General features: G+C 58.5%; 6 protein-coding genes across 6 annotated transcripts; all 6 read right to left on the bottom strand.

Moving 5' to 3' along the window:
* Positions 1–1,474: 1,474 nt before the first annotated feature.
* Positions 1,475–5,641, bottom strand: LMXM_34_2380 (hypothetical protein, unknown function; the record flags this gene model as incomplete). Its single annotated transcript, XM_003879186.1, has 1 exon — positions 1,475–5,641. The coding sequence occupies one exon, from the start codon at positions 5,639–5,641 to the stop codon at positions 1,475–1,477; it is 4,167 nt and encodes a 1,388-aa protein (XP_003879235.1).
* Positions 5,642–7,874: 2,233 nt separating this feature from the next.
* On the bottom strand, positions 7,875–10,343 carry LMXM_34_2370 (conserved hypothetical protein; the record flags this gene model as incomplete). The annotated part of the gene is made up of 1 exon (XM_003879185.1): positions 7,875–10,343. One exon carries the CDS (start codon positions 10,341–10,343, stop codon positions 7,875–7,877), a length of 2,469 nt encoding a protein of 822 aa, XP_003879234.1.
* A 1,179-nt stretch (positions 10,344–11,522) lies between these two features.
* LMXM_34_2360 (conserved hypothetical protein) lies at positions 11,523–12,122 on the bottom strand (the record flags this gene model as incomplete). The annotated part of the gene is made up of 1 exon (XM_003879184.1): positions 11,523–12,122. The coding sequence occupies one exon, from the start codon at positions 12,120–12,122 to the stop codon at positions 11,523–11,525; it is 600 nt and encodes a 199-aa protein (XP_003879233.1).
* A 1,827-nt stretch (positions 12,123–13,949) lies between these two features.
* LMXM_34_2350 (putative aminopeptidase P) lies at positions 13,950–15,404 on the bottom strand (the record flags this gene model as incomplete). Its single annotated transcript, XM_003879183.1, has 1 exon — positions 13,950–15,404. The coding sequence occupies one exon, from the start codon at positions 15,402–15,404 to the stop codon at positions 13,950–13,952; it is 1,455 nt and encodes a 484-aa protein (XP_003879232.1).
* A 1,181-nt stretch (positions 15,405–16,585) lies between these two features.
* Positions 16,586–18,619, bottom strand: LMXM_34_2340 (putative ribonuclease; the record flags this gene model as incomplete). Its single annotated transcript, XM_003879182.1, has 1 exon — positions 16,586–18,619. The coding sequence occupies one exon, from the start codon at positions 18,617–18,619 to the stop codon at positions 16,586–16,588; it is 2,034 nt and encodes a 677-aa protein (XP_003879231.1).
* A 3,188-nt stretch (positions 18,620–21,807) lies between these two features.
* Positions 21,808–24,567, bottom strand: LMXM_34_2330 (conserved hypothetical protein; the record flags this gene model as incomplete). The annotated part of the gene is made up of 1 exon (XM_003879181.1): positions 21,808–24,567. One exon carries the CDS (start codon positions 24,565–24,567, stop codon positions 21,808–21,810), a length of 2,760 nt encoding a protein of 919 aa, XP_003879230.1.

Genomic DNA, 24,567 nt, shown 5'->3' with positions numbered 1-24,567 from the left:
TCAGTGTGCGTTCTCTTGCATCTCCGTCTTCGCGCATGTGCGTTGCTTCGTCTTCTTTCGCTTCCGCATGTTCACCTTGACGGATTCGCCCTCACAGCTGCTGTTTAGCTTCCCCCCTTCCCCCCCCGCCGCCGCCACCTTTTACATGGCGAAGCGGTATCAGAAGAGAGCTCCCTCTCCCCTGAAAAGAAAGGGAAGCGTGGGACGCGGGTCTCGTTACTGCGTCGACATCGATGACGTTGAAAAGCCAAAGTGAAGAAACAACAATAAAAGGCACAGCGCACTTTGAAACGGGAAAGGGCACGCACACGCACGAGCACACGCAGACGGAAGGGGTAGAGAGAGCGAGAGCCCCATGGCAATAAACAAGAGAGGGGCGTAAAACAACAACCGAGTAAAACGAGGGGGAGAAGTGCAGTGCTGTTTTCGTGTTTCTTGTGGTGCCGTCACTGTGTGTGTGTGTGTTGGATTTCCTCGAACCTCCCTCCCTCCCTCCCCATCGCCTCGCGAAGCGGACGAAGGAGAAGCGCTGATGCACGCAGTCGAGTGAGAGGGGGGAAGGGGGGAAGGGGGCAGACAGACTGACAGAGGAAAGAAAACGCAAAACAGACGCGTGAGTAGGAACAAGATAGGGAGAAGATGCCGAAAAAAGAAGAGAAAACGCCCAACAACGTCTTCCGAAGACAAACCAAAGAGAAGAGACTAAGTTACGAAGGGGCGTGGGGGTGGGGGTGGGGAGGAATGGCAGAGAGAAGAGAAGGAAGGCGGGATGGAGGGGAGGGGGAGGAGGAGAGCTAGAGTGCAGCGCAGAGGCACAAACGTAAACACCAGTGCCGATGTGCCCTTTTCCACAGCCATACATAACAACAACACAAAAAAAAGAGAGAGCACAAGATGGGCCTGAGGAACTCCCTCGCGGGCCACGAGTACTTGCTCCGTTTCTCCGCTTTTTTTTTCATCTTGGACATTTGTATACACATGTGCGCATCCATGTAGGGAGAAGGTGAGATGACTGTAATCCCTGCATGTCGAATGCGCCGCCTGGTCAGAGAGCGCGCACGGCAACAGAGAGAATGGAGCAAAGAGGCCGAAAAAAAAGGGAAGAAACAACAAATGGAAACGTACACAACGAAGAATCGAATGGCGACGCTGGGACGAAACGGAGGGAAGGAGAGCAGCAGGAAAGATATGAGGAGGAAAAGAGGGAGCATGGTGGATGTGTGAGACCCGACATGAGGTGGAGAGCGCTGCGGCCACACCTCAGGTGACACCTGCGAGAGAAGATGCTTCGCTCGGCACACAGAGACGAAGGGAAAGGAAACGAGACAGTGTCAAGGGTTGCTATATATACACTCGAGAAACACGAAAGCAGGGGAGTACCCGCGACACCAGACTTTAGTAAGTGTGCGTGCGCACCTGTCAAACCGCTCTGTGAACAGCACAAAAAAGGGGGCAGGGTCCCCAAAGGCCCATCTCACGAGCGCTTCCCACCAGTTGAAAGGGGTTTGATCTTGGGAAGAACTACGTTGTCATTGGAGGGTAGTGCCGTCCCATTGGCGTGTTCGACACCCTGCGGCACGGAACTTTGTCCACTTCTGCTCAACAGTACCTCCTCCGGAGAGGGGGGCGTGTGCTTTGCCGTGGCGTTTGGCATGCTCCGACTCTTGCTACCTTGCTCTCCAGAAGCCGCGGCGTTGGTGCGCGAGGGGTTTTCGAGGACGCTCGCGAAGTTACGAGGGCGCACCGGCGGCTTCTCCTCCTTCGGCGCGGTCGGCCGCAGCACCGTGTCGGTTTTACGGGCGTTGGGCCCAACTGTGCTGGAGGGGCTGGCCTGAGCAAGCGGCCCGTCGTCATTCACGGAAGAGTCATTGTGCTGAGTGGCAATTGCATTGAGCAAATCACCCGCTGGGGCGCGGGCGCTGCCTGCGCTGCCGCCGCTGCTGTTACTACCGCTACCTGGGCGGCTGATGCTGATCGTCAACGGCGAGCTCTTGCGGTTCGCTGGCGAGGATGAGGAAGAAGCCCGCCCACCATGGTCATCCGCCAAGCCGAAGGAAGTCACAGAACGCACTTGCGATGGTAAGACCATAACAAGGTTAGTCGCTGCATTCCATTGCTCCATCGACGAGCGACCGTTGCGCCTACGCTGCTTTTCTTCCGCGTTCGCCATGCTCACCATAATGGCAGGGTTCACGACACTGCTGGGCACCACCGTGCCATCCACGCCGCCTGATACTGCATCCACCTCGTCGACAAAGCGAAGCTTGCTAGAGCAGCGAGTCAGCTCACTGCCTGTAGTGCTGCTCAGCACAGAGACGCTGTCGTTTGGCGAGTGCGTTGCCTCCTGGCCAAGGCGCACCGTCACTTCGCTCAGGAGCGCTTCTCGGTAACGGCAGGCGAACACCTCCGGAAGTCGTGTGAAATGCTTGAAGAAGAAGTAGTCGCGAACGTCGCGTAGGTTGTTCGTGGTGCTGTCCTCCGGCTCGTGCGCGGAGTGCTTGCCTATAATGTCGAGCACCGATAGTAGGCTTGAGTGGAAGACGGAATTGCGACGTCGCCCACCGAGCGCGTTGTAGGCTTTGAGGAGGTAGCCAAAGGTGTCCCTCTCCACAGTGAGTTGGCGGCAAATTGTGGTGACGAGTTGTGGCGACAACGGCTCACGTGAAGACGCGTACGTCGACATCGGATTCTCATCTACCTCTGCCGTCGTCACCGTCATCTGCATCACGACGACCTTGAGAAAGCGCACGCAGCCGCACAGCACATCTAATCCGACCTGGCACCGTCCACCGGCCCCGTTTGCGCCGCACAAGATGTCGCACACGCCCTCGACAAAGTGCCAAATGTGGGATTTGTAGTGGAAGACAGTCTTCAGAATCAACTCGCGATTGGCGTTGTTAGTGAGGTTCACCATGTACTCGAGGACCCGGACGAGCGCGGGGGTGATTCCCTGCGGCAGCGGTAACACCGGCGAAGCCGCACCGCTGCCGCCGCAGGCGCCGCCTCCGCCAGCTGCTGGGCAAGTGTTCGGCACCACAACCGTCGTGTTGCCGGTGCTGCTGCCGTTGGCCTCCTGATGCACGGGCCTAGCGCCGCCGTTCTGGGACGCGTTGGCGTTGTTAAACTGTACGATGGGCATGTTGCGGGCAGAGCCAACGACGCCGCCGAGGGAGGGGGGCAGCGGCACCGGTGTCATGACCCCACGCGTGGCGTGGGCAATGTACTTTGTGATGATGAAGTTGTGAAACTGATTGCGGATGCCCGTGCTCTCGAAGTCCAGCTTGCGCTCCGTCGCGGCAGATCCCTCGTCATCGTGAAGTCCCAGGACGTGAAAGAGCGCAAATGGGTTGGTGGAGGACATGCTGTCTCGAAGGATACGCTTTGGTGGCGGGAAGATGGACAAGGAGGGGCGAGTCGAACTTGTGCCAGTGCCGCTGGTCGCGAATGTTGGCCCGATAGGGCCCCCCATGATTAACTGGCGCAGCATGAATGTGACGATGCCGTTGTATCTAAGGGGGTCCGCCAAAATCGGCGACCGCACGTGCTCGTTCATCAGCTGCTCCTCCTGCCGCTCGTTCAGCCGCACAAGCGTGACGTCCAGCACTGCCGCCAGCTCCTGCTCCACCGCGAGCGAGTAGTAGTTGGCAGTACTGCTTGTGCCACCAGCGGCGGCGCTGTTCGAGTTGGAGGTCGAACCGCCACCGCCGCCGCGCCGGGAATCGTTGAGTGCGCCCCCGCTACCATCCATAATGTGTTTGGCGAACGCCGCCGCCGTCCCGCTCGGCATCGCAAACCGCTCCGCCACGAGGGAGAGCGGCTCCAGCAGGCCACTCTGATAAATCTTGCCTACAATCGGCCCGACCATCTCACGTCCGAGCTCGGCAATGCTAAGGGTGACGAGTTCGTGGAAGAAGCGTAGGTGCGCGAGGACTTGCAGCTCCGCCTTTTGCGCCGGAGGCACGGTGTCGAGCGCCGGTGGTGTGGACATGGGCGACGGTGCGCCGTTACCTACTGCACTCATGCTACAACGGCCCTCAGAGCTGAGAGAGGTCGCGCTCAACGAAGCTTCAACAGACAGGCCGCGGTTGCGCGCACTCGTCCCACCGCTCATCGTTGCCGGCGTCACCTGAGGCACGACCCGGAGCGCCTCGCAGGCCTCCGAGAACATGCTGTCACAGGTGAGCAACGTGCACACAATGTCATTGCGAATTCGCCGACTCATAGTTGCGTACTTAGCGATCAGCTCAGTAACCGAGTCTGCGGGGCCGCAACTCGGAAGCACTGTGTTCTGCAGAAAGCCGATCCAGCGGTCCTTCCGGATAAGCGTGATGACTTCGTCAGGTATCTGCAGCAGCCGCAGCGGCTCCTGCACCGACCAGCTCCACGGTGTGGCCGTGCACTGCAGCCCCGAGAGAAGCAGAGGGAACGTGTCCTCTGATATGAGGTAGTCCAGAAGGTCAGCGTTCGCCATGTTCAGCATTTTCAGTACCGTTTCCTTGTCCGCGTAGAGGGCCGGGTTCGTCGCGTGATGGTGCTCGATGATGGAGAGTGACAAGGCGTGATGCTCGATGAAGCCGAGTGGGGGGTCGTACTTGGTGTGGATGAAGTACGAGTACGGGAGCACCACCTCCTCTGTTTTGTCGGTCGCCGCCGTGGATGGGCTGACGGAGGACGTACTATCACCCGGTGCCAGCGCCGTCCGCTCGCTGACTGGCCGGCATCGTCCTAAGAGGTCAAAGCGAAACGGCGGATAGCTCTTATCTTGCAGCGCCACGAGCGCGCTCCATGACGCGGAGTAGCCCTCCTCCGAGGCATACATGAGGCACAGAGAGAGCTGTTTCTCAAAGCTGTTCCATACAATGCAGCAGTTCTCCCCGACAAACGGGGTGTCGTTGTTGATGGTGTCTTCCAGAATGATCGACTCGTCGGCCGTGTCGTCCTCTTCGAACTCTGAGACCGTGTTCGACAGTGCCGACACATCCGAGGTGGCCACGCCCTTCCGTGGCGCCGCCCCTACGTCGCCGTTTCCGTTTGCCGTAGCTGCATCAGCGGCGCCAGAGGAAGTCAGCCCGGCTGCCTTCTCCTTCTGCTCTTCATCCTTTCCGACGCCAGACGCGATGACACGGATGGTGAAGTCACTAAACACAACACGGCCATCGCCCTGCTCGGCCCATTGGTTCTCCGCGCCGAGTGCTTGCGTCAGCACCTTCACCTCGAGGTTCACCAGCGACGTGGCGAAGGCCTGCGACGACTTGCGCGCTCGACCCGGGGTTTCCGCCGGTGAATGGAGCGTCATGACGCTCTCTGCTGACATCGCACCGATCGTCTCTGTCGGGGTCGGTGGCGATTTCGACGGACTGCTGCCTGCCGTGGCGGCAGTCAAGCTCGCCACGCTGCCTCCATCTGATGTAGGGGTGGGGCTGATCGAAGTGCGTGCGGGATAGCCGCTTCTGTCACCGCACGTCTCAGACGTCATCGCAGCAGATGCTGCAGACCCTTTTGGCTTCTTTCCTGCGCTGATCGAGCTGTTCTTCGTGTTGTTGCCACTGTTCCTCGCTGAAGTAGATGTTTTACAGTTCGTGTTGGTGCTGCTGGAGAGCCCTGCGGCGCTGCCGCTACCTGTTCCTTCACTTCCGCTCATGACAGACACGGCACCCGCGTGTATGCCAATCGGTGACTGGGATTTTTCCGTCTCCTGCCGAGATGAGGGCCGCCCGCGACGTCGGCGAAAAACTGGCGAGAGGAGGAAAAAACAAAAGAACCAAAGCGAAGCAAGCAAAAAAAAGGGAAGGGCAGCAGACTCAACAACAACAAGAATTGGGACTCGAAAGCTAACGCGTCGACGCACAAAGGAAGAGAACGCCAGCCTAGTACACACACCGACAGCGAGAGAGTGCGAGAGTGAATGACAGGTACACCTTGGCACGTCTCGACACACCTGTTCACATGAACGGCAGCAGTCGAGCAGGTCAAGGGCGTCTGGTTTTTTTTCTTTTCCTAGTTACAAAGACGCAAAACGCTAAAGGCAAGAGGAGAGGAGGCGCGCGCGCAGTGCGGTGAAATGGCGGGCAACGAACAAAAACCCGCAGTCGACACACACACACGAGAAAAAGAAAGATGAAAAACCAGGATAACCAATGTATAAGGCAACTGAGTTGAAGTAGGTGGGGGAGATGAACGAAAACCGCCAAACGGGACGGAAACCCAAGACACAGCTGACAGGCGAGGAGGCCCAGCACAGAAAAAAAAAGGCTACAACAGACACGGAAGTGAGGACACGAACACAAATGATATTGACAGCACTGCTTCAACCCCTGCAACGTTTCTTCTTGTCGCAGCAGCCTCAGTCCACGGACGCAGAGAGCGTCCGTGAAAAGGCTGGAAGTACTCACCCTTCACTGAGCGCGTTTCGCTCGCCTCACGCTCTCGGCCTCGTTGCCTCTCGCTCGCTCGCCCCTTCACCCCCCCCCCTCTGTTGCCGCGACAACGTGTCTCCCTCTTCCCTCTTCCCTCTTCCTCGTCCGCTCTCGCTCTCGCTCTGTGAGGGAAGGAAAACAATCCGCTGTGCCTTCCCTTCTTGCCTGCGCTCACCCTTTTCTCGCTGCCTCCCTCACCAAAGGCCAAGCGATAAGGAAGACGAGCACGGCAAATAAAAAAAAAATGGCGAAGACACAAAGCCGTGCGCTGCGGAGAGCAACGAAAAAGCGGTGCGACAGGCCAAAAAAAAAGGAAGGTGAACAAGGGGAGTTCGGCGCGTCCACCTGGGGCGGGGGCGAGAGGGATCCGGTCAGCCCTGCAGGGTGAGGAGGTGTCTTGGTGGTGAGTGACGGAGAGAAGCAGGGGAAGGTGAGAGAGAGATACCCGCTAAGGCGAGCGGGGCGAAACAGAAGAAGAGGACGCAAAAGAATGGCACCGATCCACGCGTATACCACGGCAACACGGACAGCAACAGATATTCGAAAGAAGGAAAGAACAAGGCACTCGACACTATGCACCGACACACCGCCTGAAAATTATGGCGGCAGAGAGACACAGGCGCGCACTCCTATGGAGACTTGATGAGGGGAAGAGAGGGAGGAAGGCCGCGAGTGTTCATGGAGATGGGAAAGTAGGGACGTGCCGAGATACCGATTCGCCATACACGCGAAATGAGAGGAGAGGCGGCGAGCAGCACACACATAGACGTGTGTGCGCGCGCCAGTGGAGTTTGGGTGATGCTGAGCCCCGAAACAAAGGAGAATTCAAGGGCAGTGTGGGTATGCAAGCTACAGCGATGATAGGAAGGAGGGAGAGCGGAGGGAAAGGAAGACGTATAGAAGTATCATGAATGGCAGCGGCATGCGCGCGGGACTGATGCATGAACGTCCCCATCGCTTCGCAGGTCAGCTGAAGTCCGTGCACGTGAGTGTGAGGGAGGGTATGGAGTATCGCGCATTGTTCTCTTTGCGTGCTTCAATGCCTCCGCTTAAAACTTTCCACGGCCCCTCGCACCAGCAGAGAGCATCGTGCACAAGTGAGCTGTGTACCCCACTGCCACTGTAGCGGAGAAGAGGCAATCGTGCGTGTTTTGTTCTTTCGTCCAAGGGGTATCGAGGGCGACATGCTTACACGTGTCGAATCCCTTTCAGCCCGTGGCGTGCCGCAGCCGCTTCTGGCAGAGAAGCCCTGCCGCTCCAGAGTAGCATAGCACTCCCAGCCACACACAGTAGCCCTCGGCTGTCGCGGCATCACGAAGAGGGCCAAGACGGCCGCTCAAGAGGATACGCTGGGTGAGGCAAAACAACAAAGAAAAAATGGCGCCGAGAATAAGAGAACGGAAAACACATCGCGGAGACCGCCTACGCTTGTGTAGACGCCTGTCTCTATGACAACTGCTACTGCGCACGCGCCAGAAGGGGCTCAAAGGCGCCGATGGGCTTGATCGCCACTGCACACGCGAAGGGGCTGCCAAGAGTGTCCAACGTGAGCACGAGGGCCACGTTGCAGGACTCGAGCGCATCATCCACCTCGTCCTCATACCCAGCACTATCGCTGGCAGAGTCGCTTACCTCTGTCCCTATCAGTGGCGCCCTATCCTCCTCCTGCGTAACCTCCAGCACGAGGCAGGGGCAGTACATGAACTCGTTTGTCACAACAAGGGAAAGGCGATCGAGGCGCTCACAGAAGGTCTGCAACGTTGCGTCCTCCGCTGTGTCGCCCTGCGAATCTCCTGAGCGTGCCAAGCAAGCCCTGCCGCCACAACGGTGGCGCAGTCGTGGCGGGAGAAAGAAGCGAAGAGGGATCTCGAGGCAGGAGTTCGACACGCGGCATCGGGAGTCACCGCGCCGCCGCACAAGGCCACCAACGTAGCTGACGACGTCACCTGGATGAAACGCTTTGCCAGTGAAAAGTCTGCGCGTCATGCACTGCAAACGCCGGCGGACAAGGGCCATCTGCGGCGAATACGACGTCCCAGCAACCGGCGACGGCCCACTGGCAGCGGCACGGTGCAGAACGACAAGCCGGTCCACTTCCTGCGTCGTGGACAAGAGGTAAGAGAGTGGGGGCCGGGTCAACATGCCTGCAACGGAGTCACTTGTCTCGTGCGAAGGAACCGCAGTGAGACTTCCCATCTGCGCGAGGCCCAAGTGCTCGCCTGTGGAAGTACCACCCTCTCCGCTCGCCGATGTTGTCCACTCAAGAAAAGGCAGCTTCGTCGGCGAGGCGGCAGAGGCTAGAGCATGCGCCGGCGAGTAGGCGGAGACGGAAGATGAGAGCAAGGGCAGCGTTGCAATACCGGGGGTGAGAAGTGCGAGCTCCTCCGAGTCCAAATCGCCTTGTCGTTCCCACAGCGCGTTGCGCTTCGAGCGGCCACTGCTGTGGCCGGCGCTGCCGCCGCCGGTCCGGTTCTCTTCGGTGACAATAGGGTGTTCGTCACGAACTCGCAGCCCCGCTAGCGAGGCGTCATCTGCGTTACGCGAATGAAGCTGGAACCGGGCCACCGTTGAGGAACGGGTTTCCTGCGATGGCTCCGCGTCGGGGGTCCCTGGCGGCATGTGCGCAGTCACTGAGGACCCACTCCCGTGGACATCACGCACACTGCGGCCGCGCTTCTCTCGGCCCAGCCCGGTGTCGACCGTGTACACGAATATGTGTCCCTGGGTCTCGAAGCGCGAGTGCTTCGCCAGCACCGTCAGTGGCACGGCCGCATCCCAGACCTGCCACGGTAGAAACGGCACGTTCATGGGCCAGTCGGTGTGCTCAGAGCTGAAGCTAGTAGAGGAGGTAAGCGACGCAGCGGAGACCTGAGTTGGCGGCGGCGTGGAGGTACTTGCTGCAGAGGGCCCTTGAGCGTCAAGCCCCGCTTCTGCTAGCAACATCGCTTGTGTGATGGCTGGACTGCTGAGCAGACTCACTAGCCGTGCGCCACTCAGTTTTGGGGTGGCGCAAGCAGCGCAGGGCAGCGGCGCATCCGCCGTGGATGCCTCACAGATCGACCACATACCGCACTGCGTGCACTCCCAAAGAAGATCGTTAGCGACGTCAGGTAAGAATCTCGACAGCGCCACCGGCTGCTTCGTGTCTGGCGCGTTCAAGGTGGCCCCCGCGGGATCGATGGCCGGCGCTGATGCGCCATCAACCTCGGATAATGAGGCGGAACCACCTGTCGCAGAGGCGCTGACGGCAGCGACGCCTGACCCCTCAGCTGCACAGCCGTCCTCGGTCTTGGCGCCGTCGGCAGACCTTTGCGACAACGATGTGGCGAGCGCAGGGGACGCAGAGGTCGAATCAGTGACAGCGGAGACAGATTCAGTGCGGAAAGACGGGAACGGTACGATACCGCCGAGGCGCGGTCGCATGATGGGCTCTCCCTGGACGTTCATCCATGGTGTCGCGCTCAGTCGATGTGCCTTGCCATAGGACATGAGTATCTCCTCCCCCGCGTTGATCTGTCGCCGCGACACGAGTGCTGTGAAAGACTCCCCGCGACTGTTAAAGCGGTTTTCAGCGGAGAGGTTCGCCTGCAGAGTGCCGACGCCACGCGGGTCGTTCGCGAAGCGCCCATAGTTGCCGACAAACTCCGCGTCGAGCGCATAGTCGTCTCCGACGGCACCAAACCCCATTGTGTACGTGCGGGAGTTGCACGACGTGGCGAAGACCTCAATGAAACCCGAGTAAGGCGTGACGATTGTGTTGGACGGGATCGTGCTCTTGGCAAAGAGGCCAGCCTGCCCGTAGGCGGGGTGGCGCGGGTCAGTGATGACGCGCACCTCTAGAAGCTCCTCCGGAGCGTACGTGGCGAATTGGAAGTCGGGCAGCACGCGCCGATCGACCAGTTGCTGGCGGAACACAAACAGCTCCATAAACAAGAAGAGCCGCTCGTCGCGGCTGATTGCCGTGTCGAAGGCGAGAAACTGCCGCGCATGCCAGGTGGCGGAAAACTTCAGCGAGCGACGGGACGGCGTGCACTGCAGTCCTCCCAGCACATTCAGGCGAGGACGTCGCGTTGCTGTTCGTGATGGTGGCGGAAAAGGCGAAGGGTCATCACGAGCCGCAACCCTCACCGCAGCAGCCGACGAGGCAGAGGCCATTGTAGACGTCGCAGCGCTTACCTGCGTGGGAGCACCTCTGCTTCGACCGATCGCTTTGCCTGAGAAGGGGCGTAGCAGGGGACGGAGCAGAAGACGAGCGCTCGACTCAGCGGTGCTGCCCCCTCCTCACCGCGTGTCTACAAATCTATTCCACCGCTCTCTCGAATGCTTGTGCTCTGTCGATGAGTGCTGTTTCCGTAACAGCTCCGCGCCTGCAGCGAGTGGCTTATCCTCCGCGGATGGGAGACTGCGCGCAACGGGAGCGGAGGCAGAGACGCGTGCGGGTGTGGGCCAGAAAGTGACAGGGAAGGCTCGTATCCCACATCGCGCAGGACCAAACGCAGCACTGTCGTCCTTCTCGCAGGAGCGTGGTAGTGCTGAGTCCTCTGCGGGTAGAGCGTAGGGACGAGTAGATTCTCTCGCCCTGTTCGCGCCTGAGTCGGTGCGTGGCAGATGAGTCACGAGGGTGAGTGAGTCTGAGAAGGAACAAAGCATGCGCGAGAGGGAGGCCGTAGAAGATCGCGCACCCCCCGCCAAAAAAAATGTAAAACAAGGAAACGAACAAACGAGTGAGGACGACGGTTGCATGAGCGCAAATGGAGCTGCCAGCATCGCCGGAGGAAAAAGGAAGCCACATTGAGCGGCGGCAGGCGGGCCTTCAGATGCGCCGGCATTCACAGCGGCACATCTCATTCCTCTGCACAGCAGGAGACTACGGATCAAGCTTCGTTGTGTCGGTTTTATTTTGCTCATATCGCTGAAGTGAGCATCTTTACCCAGACTGATCACCGCACCAGACGCGCGGCGCTTGATGCACGTTTCTCCCTGTAGCTGCAGCGGCATCCAAGAGAGAAATATTCGAGTGCAGCCACAGCACACGCGATTTCTTTCTCGTCGGCTGTGCAGCCTCTCCCTCACACACACTCCCACCCAAGCCTTCCGGTTGGCAGATCAGAAGCAGCAGTCGCAGTCGAACGGGCAATTGGGAGTGGTGCCAGCCCTGGAGTTATGCGAAAGCATCTTGGAAAGCTCGTCCATGGACACGATGCGATCCACCCCCTCCCTGCGCAGCAACTCCTCGGACGCCTCGGGAGACTCTGTGCTTGGGACAGCAGAGGTGGCGACGGCAGTGGTCGCGGCTGTGCGGTCTTCCTTCAGCCAAGTGCCGCTGAAGAACTGGTTGTCACTCATCTGCACCGACTTCTCTGGGGCGCGGTAGAGTCCATCGCGAACAGGTTTCGCCTGAGCCCCCGGCGAGGACGACAGACGAGGCGCTCCAGCGTCAGCTGACGAGCGTTTAATATTATGCACCTTCATCGATGCTCCCCCAGCCCCCCTCTGCAGGGATGAGAGCTGGGCGGCAGAGGCATTGCCGTGCTTCTGCACTTTGGTCTGCTTGATGGTGTTGAACAGAGATGCTACTTCGTCCAAGTCGGAAGTGGAGGGGGAGGCGGTGGACGTGGTGATTACCTTGGTGGTCGTGCCGCCATTCATCTTGGAAACCGATGTTGTCTGCTTGGCAGAGGCGCGAGGCGCCTGCTTCGACTTCATCTTGAAGTTTTATTACTCTTGCTACGCCGCTCTCAAGTCTCGAAAACGACGCATGGGTCCTGTTGTGAACTGTACACAAACAGCCAGGAAGAGGAGGGGGGCTGGTGAATAGACGCAGCACTCCGTGGTCGTGGGAAAAAGGGGGCGGCTGCGTGTCGCTCTGACGACTGTGGGAGCCCAAAGGAGAGCGAAAGAGGAAAAACATGGAGGTAAAGAGTACGAAGAACAAAGCCATATCTATACAGCGATACAGCGGAGGAAATGAGCGAGGAACGGGACCCTGCATGAGAAGGGTGTGGAAGCAAGTGAAGGAGGCGCACGCGCGCACTCGCGCGCCCATCAACCGCCTCGCATGTGTGTCCAGTTCACCCTTCCAATCCATGCAAGAGGACAGAGTACGCGCATCCCCCCCCCCTGCGCAGGACACCCCACTCCCAAAGCCCACAACCATGGTTAATCATGCTGCCATCGCGGGTGTCGTGGAAAACAGAAAGTTTTGACGAGTGTGAAGCGCCGCCTTCGCTCCGTTTTCAGCAGGGCCCTCCGCCTCACGAGCACTGCTGACACTCGCTCTGTCAATGTTTATTTATTTTGTTGCTTTGCAACTGCCCTGATTCTTCGTTTGGTGAACTTTGAAAGGATTTTCTTATCCTGCTTGTTTCTATCTTTTTTTTTTTGACCCGTTCCCGATCAACGGAGAGTAGCGCCGCATCCCCGAGGCCTGCGTTCCCCCCTCCCCCGATCACCCACTCCCCGACCACCACCATTTCGGGCAAAACAAGCGCCAGAGCACACTCGATTTCCGTGGGAAGGCGGGTGAGGGGCGGGCCCTAGCGAACCGCGCGAGAGGACGAGAATTCAAAAAGAGATCGATGCGAGGGAAGGGGTAAGGATCTACACAAGGCACGCCCTCACATACTTTCAATGGCGATGACGGAGAGAGCCGAGTCGAAGAGCAGAGCAACATGAAGGGAGCTAAAAAAGGGAAAGGGAAGGCCGCGAGGAGAACTGCACGCCGAGCGAGAAAAGACGGTTGAGGAGAATGGGTCGCCTATAAAAGCTTTTATCAATCGTGCTCGAGTCCTTCATCACGCACGGCGTGCAGCTACCCCAACCGTCTCTTCTGGGTTGCTCTCGTCTAGTCTTCTCGTGCACATTCACAGCAACCCGTGCACCAGCGCAACGCGAGCGCCGACTACTTCCTCCGTTCTTGCTGCCCTTCTCGCTCGCATTCCGACAGTTGCGGCCTTAGCAGCCGCTCTCCTTTTGATCGAGCTCCCCACTCTCTCCCTCTCACCTCCGCCCGCGTCCCACACCGGAGAGACACGCCCCCGAACCGCAACGATCAGAGCGAAAACACAACAACAAAGAAGAAGCGAGTTACTGCTCGAGACTCATCCAAGACACGCACCGACGTAGAAAGAAAAACATATATAGATATATAAGATAACACTCAAGCATTCTGCACACGCACCAGAAGGCGAACAAGAACAACACAGAAGGCGTAGATGTATGTGTGTGAGTGTGTGTGCCTGGTCTTTTCCTATGATCATATATATATAGAGAGAAGTACACCGTCACGATGGGATTTGGTGGAGCCCATCCCACTGTCTTTGTCAGCACAGGTGAATGCGCGCGTGCACGTGTGCAAGTCTCCATCTGTCTTGGCCGTATTATCCGGGTCTGTTTTCCTTGTCTGCTCTACGGACGGCTCACGCCACAGGCGGGTGTCGGCGCGCCTATCAGGTATTTAGACACCATTGGAGCAAAAGACCCACCCGGGTAGCATCCTGAATGCCGCCCCTGTTGCTGTTATTACAGCCGGGTTCAGTTGTGGTACACCTCCACCTCCTTCGTGAAGGGCGCACCCGCCATCGTTCTCTCGATCTCTTCCACCGTGCGTGGCACTAGAGTGTAGTTCACCACGCCGTCCTTCGTGACCAGGACATCGCTCTCGATGCGCACGCCACCAAAGTTCGCGTACACCTCGAGCTTCTCCATGTTCAGGTGCTCCTGGATATCCGGGTTCGCCTTCGCCATCTCCAGCAGTGCCTTGTTAAAGTAGCAGCCAGGCTCGATGGTCATGTAAAGCCCCTCCTCGATCGGGCGCGCAGTGCGCAGACGGCAGCAGTCCTTCCTCGTCGGCCGCTCAGGGCAACCCTCCATGTAGCCGCCAACGTCGTGCACGTCTATACCGAGAAGGTGGCCGAGGCCGTGTGGTTGGAAGTACTGCATGATTTCCTTCGCCATGAGCGTTTCGATGTCGCCTTTGAGAATGCCCGCCTCGATCAGGTGCGTGCAAATTGTGCGGATGGCGAGCAGGTGCATGTCCATCCACTCAACACCCGGCTTCATCGTGCGCATCACCCTGTCGTGCGCGTCGAGCACCGCGTTGTAAATGATCTTCTGCGCCTCGGTGAACTTGCCGTTCACAGGGAAGCTGCAGGTAATATCGGCGGCGTAGCCGCGGTAGTTGCCGCCCATGTCCAGCAGCGCCATCGTGCCGTCCTCGATCACGCAGTTGTTGTCCGGGTAATGCAGCGTAGCACCGTGGGGGCCCGTGGCGCAGATGCAAGTGTAGCTTACACGACGGCAGCCGCCATTGTAGTACACGTCGTGGAGGAATGTAGACTCGAGATGGTGCTGCGACATGCCGGGCTTCGCAATCTGCATCACTTTGACGTGCGCGGCGCTCGACACCTGGCACACATACTTGAGCACATCCGCCTCAAGGGCCGTCTTGTAGCAGCGCTGCGAGCTCAGCGCGCGATAAAGGTAGTCGGTGGACGTTCTCAGCGCAGTCCCCTCTGGCAGCTTCGCCTGCAGCACCTCGAGACCGCTGTCCGTGTTCGTGCCTTTCAGCACCTCGGCGGTGTGTACCCCACAGCCCATCAGCACCTGCTCCATCTCGTCCACGTAGTGCACCTCTTCCACCTCCAGCTGCGCCTTCACACCATGCGGTGTCGGCAGCGGGCCCATCCACGTCGCAAAATCCACCGGCAGCCGCGGAATGAAGAAGATGGTTTTGCCGCCCGCGAGCACAGCGCCGTACGCGTCCGGAATCTCCGCGCCGAAGAGGTAGTTGAAGTAGCTCTCCTGCACGAAGAGGTAGTTGCAGTCCGTCGAGTTCACCGGCACCTCAGAGGCGGCCTGCAGCACCGCCGCGTGGCCACCCTCCGGGAACGCCTGCTGGAGCGACGCGCCCAGCCGCTCACACTGCTCTCGATACATCTTCATCGAGATGGGGAAGGGGTACGCCAAGCTCTTATCGTGGGCGGACATTGTCGAAACTATATCACAAGAAGTGAATAAGATAAATGTAATCAAGAAGAAGTGCTGCAAAGACGCCGACGTGCGACTTAATCTGCTCCAGTACGGGAGCAGGGAGGGGGGTTGAAGAATGTCGTCTGTGATGTACTTGACGTGCTCTCGTCAAGGCGATAGCGCAGCCACAGAAAAACGCCGTAGCGCTGCCTGGGAAAGGTGAGCAGAGGAAGAAGGACAAAGGAAAGGGGGAGGGCTGGTGGAGGGGTTGGGGAGCGGCAATGGGAGCACAAAAAAAAACGAGCAAAAGGAAGAATGGGGAACCGCAGAGCTCTGCTACACAACGCCAAAAAGAGAAGAAAAGAAAAAAACGGAAAGAGATGAAGGAGGACAAGCAGGTGGCATGTTGTCAAAGGGGGGCGGGGCTGGGGCACATGGGAGGAGGAGGAAGAGGAGCAGGGGGGCAGCGTGAAGAACCCGGTGCCCTTCAATGTCGCACTCGCTGCTACAACGAGAGAGAAAGAGACTGCGCTGTTTGCAGATGCAAAACAGAGCCCGCAAGAGAGAGGGAGAGTTTTGCCCCCCCCCCTTCCCCTTCCCTTCGCCTTTCTTGCGCTTCGCATCAACTTTGGTGCCGCTATCAGACAGTTTTTGTACTGTGGCTCTGTGTCTCTCCACGGCAAACACCTCCAACTCGCATTTTTGTGCTGCTGTTTCGCGTGGTGGACAGTGAAGACGCAGCCGCCTCCTACGTCTTGTCGTCTCCCGTGTCGCATGCTGCTCCAAGCTGCAGCACCTCCACAAGCAGGCCCAAAACGTGACGAAGAAAGAACGACACGGAAAAAAAAAGAGATAGCGAAAGAGAGAGAGACGGAGACGGAGGAGGGACGAGGCGGTGGTGCATGGCGAGCGGGTATGGCCAAGATGGCAACACCGCTGCACAGTCTTCAGCTCATGTTGAAGAGCGCCTCACTTTCTTTTTTCGCTCACTCTTGTTCGCCGATGCACATCATGCCTCCCTCAACTGCACTCTGTCACCCCGAAGCCCACGTAGCTATCATAGCACGGTCAACGTATGCGAACGTACACACACACGCAGTACTAGTGAGCGCCCTCAGCCCCGCCCTCTTTGTACCACCTGCACAACCGCGCTCTCTGCCACCACCACCACCCCCCTTCGCTTCTATCCATGAGTGCGCTCACAGTGAAATGTGATACAATTCGATTTGCGAGCGAGCCCTAGCGCACAGCGCCTCCTTCATCACCTGCATCAGATCCGGCATCTGACACGCAGCACCTACTGGTTGAATGGTATAACCGCTCCCTCGGTACATCACCATGGCTGTGATCCCACATCCCGCGAGTGCCTCACGTATCGTATCCGCCCGCAGCCCAGACGTGTTCGGCAGGTAGTACACCTTTACAGCCCCTTCCTGCAGCACACTGTCTACGCTGCCTTGCAGGTTGATCGACATCAACGTAGTATAGGTGGCCAAGAAGTTCTCATACAAGTTGACGCTGACGTTGGCATTTTCGAGTCCGTACTTGGCAAACGCAAACAGTTTGCCAGTAAGCAGGGCATCAAAGGCCGCGTTGTGGGCCACCAAGTGCTGCGTCGCGTCACGCCCACCAGAGACGAGCGGATCAAAGTTAAACGACACGTGTGGCCCGATAGAGTTCACTTTGCTCATCTCATCAACCACACTCGAGAGCTTCCCTGTGAAGTTCCCCAAGCCCTGAAGCGGCCCAGAGCAGCTGAGGATGCGCGTGTCGAACAGGGACGGGAAATGACGGCGCACCAGCGACTTAAAGGACGACAGGTCCGGCGGCATGTTCTGCGGCCCGTAAAGCGCGAGCAGCAGAAACATCACATCCGTGTAGCCGTTGTAGAAGACGATGGGCTTCCGTTGCACTTCGGTTGCATACAAGAGAGTCTCCAAGAGGGTGCTGCCATAACTATGAGAGACAAGACTGGAGCCGCACCCGCTGCCCCAGCTGCTGGTGATGGCTGCCCTCATAAATTTGCGGCTCATCTTCGTCATCCCAATGGCCGCCAGCGCGTCCATCTCGTCCTTGAAGAGTTTGTCTCTCGTGTAGATGGACTCTGGCAGCGCCGACTCTGGAACAATGCCGCGCGCGAAGGAAATAAGGGGACGAAGTGCTCCGACGTAGAACTGCTTCACCCTGGCTGCCGCCATATCACCGGACCCCGCGTCCGGGAGAGAGATGACAAATCTTACTAGCTGCAGCTCGCCTGGAGAGAGGGGAAGCAACTCGTCTAGTTTCCTGCCGATGCATTCCTTGTACCCTGGCAGCACGGTGTGCGGCTGCGCCAGCAGGTTCATTTGCTGCAACTTCGCCTCCGCTTCCTTGGCGAGTTGGGCAGCTGCCACCTTTATCGGCGCAAAGCGGAGCCCTTCCTTCACCCAGCGCGTGAGGTCCATGTCGTTCTTGACGAGAAACTCGGCGGTGTCGATGTTGAGCGTGACGTCCGCCGCGGAGTCGGTTGCAGCCGGGAACGTCAGTGCAGAGAACGTGTGCACCTTGTAGCGCGCCACCGGCGCCTCTAACGCCGCCGCGCCGATGGCGGTGATTTCTCTCCGATAGCTGGCAACAGCGCGACTGAGAGCCTCTAAGAAGCGGTAATGGTACCGCAGGCCAGGGAGCGACTGAATTTGCGGATGCTGCTCTGCCGTGGCACAAATACCGCTGGACGTTGCAACAACCTCCAGCGACTGCGCAACAGCCATCATTTGCTCAGTTATGTACTTGAACGCCGCGGTGAAGCCCGCGGCCGCGCCGTTCGCGCTCGTCAGCAATCCCTCCACCACGGCGGTGGTTTCCGCATAGGTAATGTGATTTTCGACGTTCGCCGCCAAAAACTCCGCCACCTCCTTTCTCAGGTGAGCCGCCGCCGAGGAGGGCAACGTCAAAGACGCTGCCCCGCTCGCGCTCGTGACTCCTTTGGCGTCACCGGACGCTAACTCCGTGAAGACGGAGATGCCGATCTGCACCATGCTGTACGGTTTGATAGCCTGCAACTTTGCCGGGTACAGGTCAGATGGCTTTCGCATGAGAGAGTGGAGAGCTTGCTCTGGTGTTTCCGCGTCAGCTTCGGTGCCTTCATGGTCGATGCCGGAAAACTCCAGGTCCACCGCAAAGAAGGAGCAGTCGCGCAAAAGTGTCCCAACGTAGGGCAACAGCGACACCGCGTTGCTGTTGGTAATTTCCATCGCTACCGGCTGCGCTTCAGAGTTCTATGCACACCGCAAGCAGCAGGCTGAAGTGGCGGGGAAGGGGAGGGGAGGGTGGGTTAGGCCGTCGTGGAGAAGTGAGAGTGCGAGACCCGAGGGAGATAAAAGAACGTGCAAGTGGGAGCAACAACAAGAGGCAACACGGCAACTCGGCAAACGCGTATAACTGTGATCGAGCGCACGACTGCGTGTTTATGTGTGTGCCCGGGTGCCTCTGTTAGCTTTGCGTGTGTGTGTGCGGATATGGTATCCACGCAAGAGAAAAAGGGGAAGAGATAAGTAAAGATTCAAGAAAGCGGTCACGGAGTGGTGTAGTGCGTGATGGTGTCCGTGCCACCTACATCACCTCGACCGATCACAGAGAGAGGAGGAACGGGGACGTCCTGGTCCGTCTCAACGTACACAAAAACGTTTACGTATAGCGCAGCGGAAAACAAAGTGATAAATCGCACGCCTCACAGAGATGGAATAAAGGGGGCGAGGTGAGCAGAGAGCGAACAGCAAAAGAAAATGGGCTTGCGGAGGGAAGAGGAGGTCTTCGGGATAATGGCGTGCGTGTGCGTGTGTGTGTGTGTACGAACACTTCCGCTCTTTCGCCAGCGTGAGAGAGAGGAGGAGAGAGAAGAGGTGTGAGCGCGTTGCACCGAGGCCAGTCAGCGACTCAGCACATTCGTCTCCAGCGATCCGACTGCCGGGCTGGTGTGTGGAATTATGCCGCTTACACCGAGGGCCATAGCGGCAGGAACAGAGCGCGTCGATACGCGTATAGGCCCGTGCCTGTGCACAGGCAACATTTCGGGGCCACCCGTCCTTCCAGCGTCCTGTCGTGCACGGGTGAAAACATCAAGGAGCTCACATGGGCGAGACCTACTCTGGAGGCGCAGACAGTGCAAAGAACGAGAAAGACGGGGCTGCAAGGTCACTGGGGGCCTTTCTCAAACAAAAGGGAGACCAGAAGCAACGCTGGCGCACCCGGAGCAAAGATATCGCCTCCACTCGGCACCGTACCCTCGATCGCCCTCCACCCCCACCCCCGATCGCGTCGCACCGTCATGCCCAGAGAACAGCGCACAAAGGCAGCTAGAAACAGCAAAGAGCAGAACGCATCCTCTTTTCTTTTGGTCCGCGGCGACTCGCACACACTCGCCTGCCGGCGTAGGAAGGGGGTGAGGAAGAAGCGAGAGCGAGAGCTAGTCGTCAGTAGTGATAATTATCCAAGGCGCGCCCACGTCATGGTATACGTGCGTAGGGGTGCACATATGTGTGCGTATGTATGTGTCTGTGAAATTTTGTGTGAAAGGCATGCCGCAATGATCGAGGGAAGATGGAATGCAGATGGTTATCCGTGAGTGTAGGACGGTGAATAGACAGTGAAAAGCATACATGGATCTACGCACCTGCGTCACACTGCGGGCTTGCGGGGCAAAGTGGAGAGGAGAGGGACGTATGGTTGAATCGAGTCGTTCGCGTTGCCCAACAGACGGTCGTGCTCCTTCGAGCATCCTTATGTTTTTACATGCTTCCCAAATCACAGCCCGATACCGGCGCGTCCTTGTATCTCTTTCCCTCCCTTGTCCCTCGCCAACCAGCCCCTTCGTTCCGCTCCTCACCTCCTGCCGCTTGGTATTCGACCCACTTGTGCCGTATCACGCGCAGTGTGCCACAACACAATCTCGGACAGTACCTGCAAGAGAAGAAATAAAAGGAAATCCAACTGGACAAGGCACGTCCGGGCGTTAGCACCGTCCAGTTTTCCCTGCGGGCACATATGTATGTGTGCGGGGGGAAGGGGCGGCACAAGAAAATGACAGAGAGAAAGAGAGACCAAGATGACAACTGCCGCCCCACACATGTCAAAACGGTCCCCTACTTAGCAGAGACCAAGTCCTGCGCGGTGCCGCCACCTCCGGCGTCTCTCCTCCACTCACCACCTCACCTTCTCTCCATAACTCGTACGAAGGGGGATGGCAATGAGCGACGAGTGTTCTCGTGCACGCGAACTGCGTCATCTGCGAGTGCGCGCGTGACGCAGTGCACAGGGAAGGGGTAGGGTAGGCCTACCTGCGTGTCAGTGCATGCTTTCTTTGATCGCCAGCTAATCTGCCGTTTATGCACTTTTTTTTAAACGGTTGCCGTTGCACTGAGAGTGGCAGTGACTGGCGCGATACACAGATGCTCCCTCGTCAGCTCTTCGATGCGCTGTTTGCATTCTCCCTGTCATACACCGTGCCTCGGCATCAGCTCCGTGTCATCCAGAACTCCCACCCCACGCCTCCTTCATTCCCTCTCCTCCACGCCGTTACATCGAAGGAGCAACAGGCGCAACAATGCTCGAGCGGAGTGGGGTGGGGAGGGCCGGGTACGAGGGTAGAGACAACCGAAACGCTGAGAGAAGCAAGCCAAAAGAAAAGGCCGTGCGCCAGGCAGGGCGTGAGAGAGGTAAGCGATGGAGGAGACCGCGAGAGAAAGCGAGCGCGTAAGACGGGAGAAGCTGGTGTCGTACACGGATACCAAATGAAAAGACAATAACGCAAGATCAGAGAGCAAGAAAGGTGTGGCGCAGCGAGGACAAATGGGGAGGTGGCGACAAGAGGCAGATGATGAGTGGAGAGATGGGCAGAAATAACCCCCTCCCCTCCCCTTCCCCCCGCTTGCTACCTCTACCTCTTCTCTCCATTAGACGACGAGACCAAATTACACAGGCACACAAAGACGTACTTACAACACCACCGCACGCACACAACACACACTCTCCCATCTCTCGGCTTGACTTCCATTTTCTTTTTCGTGCTGCGTTGGCGCTCTTCTGCGTTGAGCCAAGGAGAGAACAGACTTAACGAGGCCACTGCTGGAGCGGGAACACACGAGGGGCGCATGCGCACGCACACACACCAAAAAAAAGGGAGCGGCGAACGGAGGTGCGTCACGTGCAAACATAGAACCAAAAAAAAAGGTGGAAAGGAACAACCCGATATGCAGGCGCGCCGCTACGCACGCCAACGGTGGGCTGTTTCTCGCACCGAGTCCACGGTTGGCGCCCATGAAGGCCACGTGTGCACTCCATATCCTTTGTTGTATTTTCTTTTTTCTTCCGCCTGTTAGTGATCAGCTGACGCCGGCGGTATACCTCCGACTCAACCACAACAGACTTCTCGCGCTGTCCCACCTTACCGAAAGCCGTATCGTTCGTATAGCTTCTTGCGGGTCGGCTCAGTGCAGGCGGCAAGCGCCTGGCGCCACGCGTCGGGGTTCGCTCGCGAGGCGTTAGAAAGCAAATCACGGATCATGCGGCTTGCCTCCACGCCTTCCACTGCCACGGAGCAACCAAGATCGCAGAAGAGGACAAGATTGTTCACCACAGCGCTCGGCTTTTGCTGCACTGCCATCAGAAAACCGTTCGTGCTCGCCTCCAGCAGCGACGATGACTCGCGGACGTTGCGCACGAAGCGGCAAAACGCACCAGCAAAGAGCTCCACGGAGCAGCCCGCCTTCGACTCCACGTCGGCGTCGACGTAGAGCATGACGCCGAGGCACAGCGACACATTCTCTGCCATGTTGCGCATATCCGAGGTAATGTTGGTGTGTCCCAGCAATTTTGCAAAGAGTGCAAACAGCTGCGACATGGCCGGGCTTGTCTGCATCGTCGGAGCCCCAGTGCCATCCACTTCATGCTCTAGTAAGTTGCACACCGCCCAGGCAACGTTGCTGACCACTCCGTAGCACGACTCGTCGGCCATCGTGACATTCTGCACCGCCACGTCGCAGAACTGGGGGAGAACCTGCTGCAAGTGCATTGGGCACGTGCGTGCCAAATCGCTCGCGAGGCAGAAGCCGTTCTGCCGAATGTGCGGTGACGCGTCGGAGAGCATCGAGAGCGTCAGCTGCATGAACACCGGCTCATTCTGAGCCACCAAAGGCTCCAGACCCGACCCCATTGCGTCAAACAGTCCACTCAGCAAGATGGACGAGGTCACGGTGAACTCCTCATCCGGCGGAATGTCGCCCGATTGAAGGGCGGCGTGTCGCTGCTGCAGATGCTCACGCAGCAGCGAGAAGCTGCGGTTGAAGATCTCGCCAGCCATGGCCTGCATCGCTGGCCCAAGCGTGGCGCACACGGTTGCCATACAGTCGAACAGGCTCCACAGCAGGGGGCTGTCATTCGGAGTCTGCGACCATAGTTGACCCAGCGGCGCAAGAAGGGTGGAGATGTGTTCCTCGCTGCCGCGCACGGCAGCGCCAAGGGTCTGGCATACAGACTGCACTGCCTCCAAGAGAAGCACACGGTTCTTGAGCTGATAGGCGCCGAAGCATGTCGCGATAGAGCGCACAATCGCCGGGGCAGCCGCGTCCACCTGGCCTTCCTCCGCCATTTCCAGCATGCTGCGCAGCGCCTCCACGGCGGCACCTTGCACCATCTTGGACGGGTTCTCCATCTTCCGCAGAATGCACGCCATCAGTCGCTCCATCAACGAATGGTTCGAGAGGAAGTAGCTGCCGAGGCGCGTACATGACCAGAGCGAAATGCTAACAACGAGAAAATGCGTATCAGCCGCCTCGAGCAGCTGCAGAAGCATCGGGCAAATATCAGGCAGAAACTGTGCCAGGGAGTCGTAGCAGCCCTCGCAAAATGCACCGATGGCAAGCACGCCGGCCTCCTGTTGGCGCCAGCCGGCCGGCCCAGAGCGGATCATTCCCTCAACACAGCTCAGCACTGGCAGAAGAAGAAGGTCGCCGTAGTACTGACTGAGTTCATCTAACGTCAACGCCGAGACGCGGCGCAGGTTCCACTCCTCCACCTCGTCATCGTCATCGCCCTCGTCCTCCTCGCCGTCGTTGCCGCCGTCGGCAGCGGCTTTGTTGAGCTCTGTGTAGTGGCGTGGACGGATCGAGTCGATCTTGTCCGGCACCTGCCAGTCCTCGGCGCTCGCCTGCAGCATACCAATCTCCATCTCGGAGTAGATCATCGACCGAATTATCACCGGAATTATTTGTACGACAGTCGACTGGGCCACCTCAGCAAAGTGAGGGAAGTGCAAGATGGCGCGCCAGAACTCCGTCGCCTCAATGCGGAGACTCTCCTCCTCTGCGTTGGCCGGGGCAGCCCCGTTGCCTGCAGTGGTCGCCTGATACATGAGCTGGCCGATCTGCCCAAACAGGTCGTCGTTAATCTCCTGGTAAAACGTGAGGGACAGCGCAATGCACCGAATGCACTGTGTGGCGATGGTTTGAGAGAGGGGTGCCTTTAGGTTGTCGAAGCACGCTTGCACGACGCTGATGACGCCGCCCTGCAGACTCTTGTAGCTGTTCGACTCGAAGTCCATCCCCGCATGTTCCAAGATCAGTGCGACAATCTCGAGGGCCTTGACGCGTATCTCGAGTGCATCTGCTCCGGTCGTGCCAAAGGCGGTGGACGTGAGGTACGGCAGCGCAGCGAGCAGCACCGGCTTCGTCAGCCCCGCGGCGTCGAGCAGCGGCATCGCATCATCGACGATGTACGACAAGGTGCGGATGGCACCGTGCACAGCGCCCAGTTCATTGCTCCGCTGAGTGAGAATGGTGCCGAGTTGTCGGACGACCGGTTCCGCAGGCCACAGCCCCTCACGCACCGCCACGCTGATAATACTGCCGGCGACGTTTCGGATGATGCGCTGCGGGTCGGCGACCGCCTGCTCGCACACCGCCGATTGAAGTTGCGCGTTCTGCGCACACGCGGGGTCTGCGAGACTATTCTTGAGCTGGAAGCCCACTAACTGCCGTCCGCGTAGATCAGCCTGCTGGGAGACGAAGATTTCTGCACAGCTGGAGAAGTAGGCGGTGGCGTTCAACTTCAGCTGCTGGAGCTGAAGATCACCTGCATGGCGCGTCTCGGCGACAGGGCTGGAGGCAGCCGCCAGTGCCCCAAGGATCTGTGATGCAATGGAAGTCAT

This window comes from Leishmania mexicana, chromosome 34 (assembly GCF_000234665.1).
Source record: "Leishmania mexicana MHOM/GT/2001/U1103 complete genome, chromosome 34".
In the NCBI taxonomy this organism is placed as follows: Eukaryota; Euglenozoa; class Kinetoplastea; order Trypanosomatida; family Trypanosomatidae; genus Leishmania; species Leishmania mexicana.
Note: the sequence above shows the minus strand (reverse complement) of the source record. Positions and strands in the feature narration are given on the sequence as shown.